This window comes from Oncorhynchus tshawytscha, linkage group LG31 (assembly GCF_018296145.1).
Source record: "Oncorhynchus tshawytscha isolate Ot180627B linkage group LG31, Otsh_v2.0, whole genome shotgun sequence".
Lineage (NCBI taxonomy): Eukaryota > Metazoa > Chordata > Actinopteri > Salmoniformes > Salmonidae > Oncorhynchus > Oncorhynchus tshawytscha.
Genome location: NC_056459.1, coordinates 24,796,480 through 24,801,519, shown reverse-complemented (window position 1 = coordinate 24,801,519; position 5,040 = coordinate 24,796,480). Strand labels below are relative to the sequence as shown.

The 5,040-nt window shown below is 41.8% G+C and overlaps 1 protein-coding gene across 2 annotated transcripts; it reads right to left on the bottom strand.

Annotated features, from left to right (window-relative positions):
- Nucleotides 1–1,085: 1,085 nt before the first annotated feature.
- LOC112229450 (ras-related protein Rab-25-like) lies at nucleotides 1,086–4,772 on the bottom strand. 2 transcript variants are annotated; one of them, XM_024395286.2, is made up of 5 exons: nucleotides 3,857–4,764; nucleotides 2,688–2,883; nucleotides 2,145–2,338; nucleotides 1,721–1,801; nucleotides 1,086–1,559 (listed from the first exon to the last, which is right to left on the bottom strand). In XM_024395286.2, the coding sequence occupies exons 1-5, from the start codon at nucleotides 3,888–3,890 to the stop codon at nucleotides 1,432–1,434; spliced, it is 633 nt and encodes a 210-aa protein (XP_024251054.1). In that variant the 5' UTR covers nucleotides 3,891–4,764; the 3' UTR covers nucleotides 1,086–1,431. The 2 variants fall into 2 exon arrangements, with proteins under 2 accessions (XP_024251054.1, XP_024251057.1); XM_024395289.2 differs by lacking the exon at nucleotides 1,721–1,801 and having other exon boundaries at nucleotides 3,857–4,772.
- Between the last annotated feature and the right edge of the window lie 268 nt (nucleotides 4,773–5,040).

Sequence of the window (5,040 nt, the reverse complement as noted above, 5' to 3'; positions counted from 1 at the left end):
GCATATTTCAACCCTGCAGGCACCACACAAAATGCAGAAATAAAATATAAATCATGCCTTACCTTTGACGAGCTTCTTTTGTTGGCACTCCAATATGTCCCATAAACATCACAAATGGTCCTTTTGTTCGATTAATTCCGTCAGTATATATCCAAAATGTCCATTTATTTGGTGCGTTTGATCCAGAAAAAAACAGCTTCCAATTTGCGCAACGTCACTACAAAATATCTCAGAAGTTACCTGTAAACTTTGCCAAAACATTTCAAACTACTTTTGTAATACAACTTGAGTTATTTTTAAACGTTAATAATCGATCAAATGTAGACGGGACAATCTGTGTTCAATACAGGAAGACAACAATCTCATGCTACTTTTCCAGTCAGGGGCCTTCTCAAAAAGTCCACTTCAAATGACCCAAATTCAAGATGGCCGTACTTCTTCATTACACTAAGGAATAACCTCAACCAATTTCCAAAGACTGGTGACATCCAGTGGAAGCGGTAGGAACTGCAAACAAGTGCCTTAGAAATCTTGTTTCCCAATGAAAACTCATTGAATAGACAGTGACCTCAAAAAATATATATCTGAATGGTTAGTCCTCGGGGTTTTGCCTGCTACATAAGTTCTGTTATACTCATACTAATAATATGCATATCTTATATTCTTGGCATGAGTAGCAGGAAGGTGAAATTGGGCACGCTATTTATCCAAAAGTGAAAATGCTGCCCCCTATCCCAGAGAGGTTTTAAGTCTCCCATCCTAACTGTTTTACATTCCCTGAGACCAACAAGAAATGTTTTCTTGGCCAAATATTTGCAGATTTTCATAAAACAGACACAAAAGTGGTCTCTCGTTTCTGCATCACCAAATTTTTCGCGAGGCAAAAGACTATGCTACGTGCTATTCAATTAGCTCTGTTAGTGCAGCGGGAGGGGGATTTGTGTGTGTGTGTGAGTGTGTGTGTAAGCTACATTGTCACTCGAATATCACGCAAATCATACCGCTGTTCCGCATTTGCGATTTTTTTTAATGTGGTCAACCTGACATGATGTACATACCAAAATAATGTAGTTCCTCCTTTCGAATATACCAAATCAAGATTTATTTGCTGTATAATAACTAATACAGTTTAAAAACGAGCATACAGAAGAAGAAAAAATATGTTGTGGTCAGCAACATTTAGCCAAGCAGTAGCACCAATAGTGTCAACATTGATCAACTGTACATAAATGTGGCATGTCTCTTAAATCTGTCTTGTTGAGAATTGTGAAATGCACTGTAATTTAAATGTGACTTGATTTGACTTGCCTGGTCTTTGGTTTGGACAGTCCTATACACTATTCCCTTTAACCTGAATGAGGGCAGAGTAGGAAGATTCTGTGTAGAACTGAAGATAATCAGATAGAACAGGTCAAACCTGGTCAGAACCAGTCAGAGGTTCTTGCAGCAGGTACTGCGTTTCTCCTGGGCGTCGCTAGCTGTTCCAATAGTACTGGACAGGGTCAAGGCAGTGATGGACACGCGGGGCACCTCTCGACTGGCCACCTTCTTGTGGATCGCTGGGGGTAACAGGTATCATCACGTCAAAAAGTGATGCTGGTCTTTTACTTACTTACTTACTTACTTGCACGCACGCACACAAACACACACACACACCATGACATGGTGTTGTCTAACGTTTTCTAGATAAAGGTATGAAGTAGAAGAGCAACATAAGAACCTGTGAGAACTTCCTGGAAAGCAGCTTCAACGTTGGTAGAATCCAGAGCTGACGTCTCCATAAACAAGAGGCTATTCTTTTCTGCATGAGTAGGAATACCTTGTTGACTATATTCTTACATACATCATACTCAATCATGCTAAGAACCAACCATAGAATTCATTTTCATTGATGCAAAGTTGGTCATTTCTTTTACATTACCATGCTATTCTATCGAAAAGCTATATGAAACATTTTGCAATATTCTGCCACTTTCTGTCGTTGACTGCATATTGCACACTTGTGTAACTAGTAACTAAGTTACAGGTAACTGGTAAGTAACTGGTACATAACTATTAACTAACTAGTAGCTAAGTAACTCATAACTGGTAAATAACTAGTAAGTAACTAGTAACTTTTAACTAACTGGTAAGTAAATTATCACCTGTGAAGTCCTTGGCCTCCTCGGTGGGCACGGTCCTCAGCGTATCCAGATCACTCTTGTTGCCCACCAGCATGACCACCATGTGGGGGTCGGTGTGGTCGTACAGCTCCTTCAACCAACGCTCCACACTCTCATAGGTTAGGTGCTTGGTGATGTCATACACCAGCAGAGCCCCCACCGCCCCTCTGTAGTACCTGGAGAGAGAAAGTGAGAGAGAGAGAGAGAGTTATGTAAATAAGTTATTTCTGTTTTTTTTTATTATACATTTGCAAAACCTAAAAGCCTGTTTTCGCTTTGTCATTAATTAGGAAAAAAATACTTTTAATAAATTCTAGAATACGGCTGTAACGTAACAAAATGTGGAAAAATTCAAGTGATCTGAATACTTTCCGAACGCATTTTAAGTGTGTGTATCTATCCACACTGAGGTGATTGGCTCTCTAGCACTCTAATGTATTTGTTGTGTACAAGGAGTGTGTGTGTATGTCCGTGCATGCGTTCTGATGTGTGCACATATGTGTGTGTCCTGATGTGTGCACCCACGCGGAGGTGTTGGCTCTGTATCTCTCCAGCCCTGCCGTGTCCCAGATCTGAGCCTTGATGGCGAAGGTATCCAGCTGAACAGTGCGGGTGCTGAACTCCACTCCGATGGTGGTGCGGCTGTCGTGGTTAAACTCATTCTTGGTGAAGCGAGACAGCAGGTTGCTTTTCCCAACACCAGACTCACCAATCAGAACCACTAAAGGATGACAGATATCATGGAAACACTTGAGTAAATGAGGGATACAAAGTATTTTGAAAGCAAGTGCTGCCATACAAGTGTGGTTCCTGTGTTAATTAAGCAATTTACATCCCATCATGCTTAGGGTCATATATAAAAATGCTGGGCAGGCCATTATTTTAGCCATTATTTTGGCTACCAGGATGACAATGCCCCCATAGGATGACAATGCCCCCATAGGATGACAATGCCCCCATAGGATGACAATGCCCCCATCCACCGGGCACGAATGTTCCCTTAATGGTTTGATGAGCATGAAACGATGTAAGTCATATGCCGTCTCAGTCACCAGATATCAACCCAAATGAACACTTATGGGAGATTCTTGAGCGGTGCCTGAGAAACCGTTTTCTATTTCCATCAACAAAACACCAAATGATGGAATTTCTTGTGGAAGAATGGTGTCGTATCCATCCAATAGAGTTCCAGAAACATGTAGAATCTTGTTGCTGTTTCCTTTATTTAGTCAGTTACTTGTATCATTATTACGTTTCTTGGGTACAATGTTAGATGTTTCAGGTACAACAGTACCATCTACACTGAATTTATAAAACATTAAGAACACCTGCTCGTTCCATGACGTAGACTGACCAGGTGAATCTAGGTGAAAGCTATGATCCCTTATTGATGTCACTTAAATCCACTTCAATCAGTGTAGATGAACGGGGAGAGAAAGGTTAAAGAAGGATTTATAAGCATGGATTGTGTATGTGTACCATTCAGAGGGTGAATGGGCAAGACAACATATTTAAGTGCCTTTGAACGGGGTATGGAAGTAGGTGCCAGGTGCACCAGTTTGTGTCAAGAACTGGAATGCTGCAGGATTTTTCACACACTTTCCCGTGTGTTTCAAGAATGGTCCACCACCCAAAGGACATCCCAGGGGATTTGTTTACACACAGAATCAGCTTCTTTGACAAACAAGGCTCACCTTTGAAGACAAAGTTGTAGCTTTCGTCACTCATACTGTGCCGTTGTTGAGCCCTGGTGGGTTCCTCCTCCGCCTGGTATAGGGGCGCTACTGCATTAGGTCCCAGGAGAGGGAAAACGAGAGAAAAAGAGAGAGAACAGCAGAGACAAGCCTCTCTCTTGTCTCCCAAGGCGCCAATGTAGTGAGACAGTGTAACAGAGGTGAAAATGAAGGAGAAAGAGAGAGAACAGGTTAGGGCTAGTCTAACACTGACACTCCTCTTTCTTTATCTGTAGATGGGGGCAGTTTGTCTATGGACAGACAGAGAGACGATCCATGCTGCCGATTCCTCCTGTGGCTCAGCTGACACATGGGAGAGGCAGAGGCGGGGGGAGGGAAGTTGATGTCAGAGCAGGTGTAACAGGTAGAACCACTAGCATGTACAGTTATCACAAGAGAATAGACTCCACCCTCCCTCCCCATCTAGTCTGTCTATCTCGTCTGACAGGTGCATTTTCAGTGTATGGCAGGTGAAGCAGTGCTATGGTGAATAGGACAAACGTGTCCTTAGATACTGATCTAAGATCATTTTTGGTTTCCTCCTCAGGTTATGATTTGTAGAGGGTAATTGGGTCCTAGATCAGCTGACCCTGAGAGCAACTCTTACCTCGGGTTGTTACTACAGACATGCACGTGCACAGATAGGGCTCTGCCCCTTTGCCTTTCCACTCTCTAAAGTGTCCTTTTGGGTGGTGGTATAATTTCCTCCAAAATGTATACATTTGTCATTAACTGTGTTTCCATTAACTTGTCTAGTCATTTTTGTTGCTGTTGACATTTAGAAAGTTGCATTGAAAATAGATGACATTTGCCTGCTAGGGTGCGTTTCCATTTAGCTACTGTATCTTGTATTTATTGTGGATCCCCATTAGCTACTCTTCCTGGGGTCCAGCAAAATTAAGGTAGTTATACAATTTTAAAAACATTACAATACATTCATAACAGATTTCACAACACATTAAGTGTGTGCCCTCAGGCCCCTACTCCACTAGTACATATCTACAACACTAAATCCATGTGTATGTGTGTGTATAGTGCCTATGTTATCATTTGTGTGTGTGTATGCATGTGTCTGTGCTTATGTTTGTGTTGCTTCACAGTCCCCACTGTTCCACAAGGTGTAATTTTATCAGTTTTTAAAACTC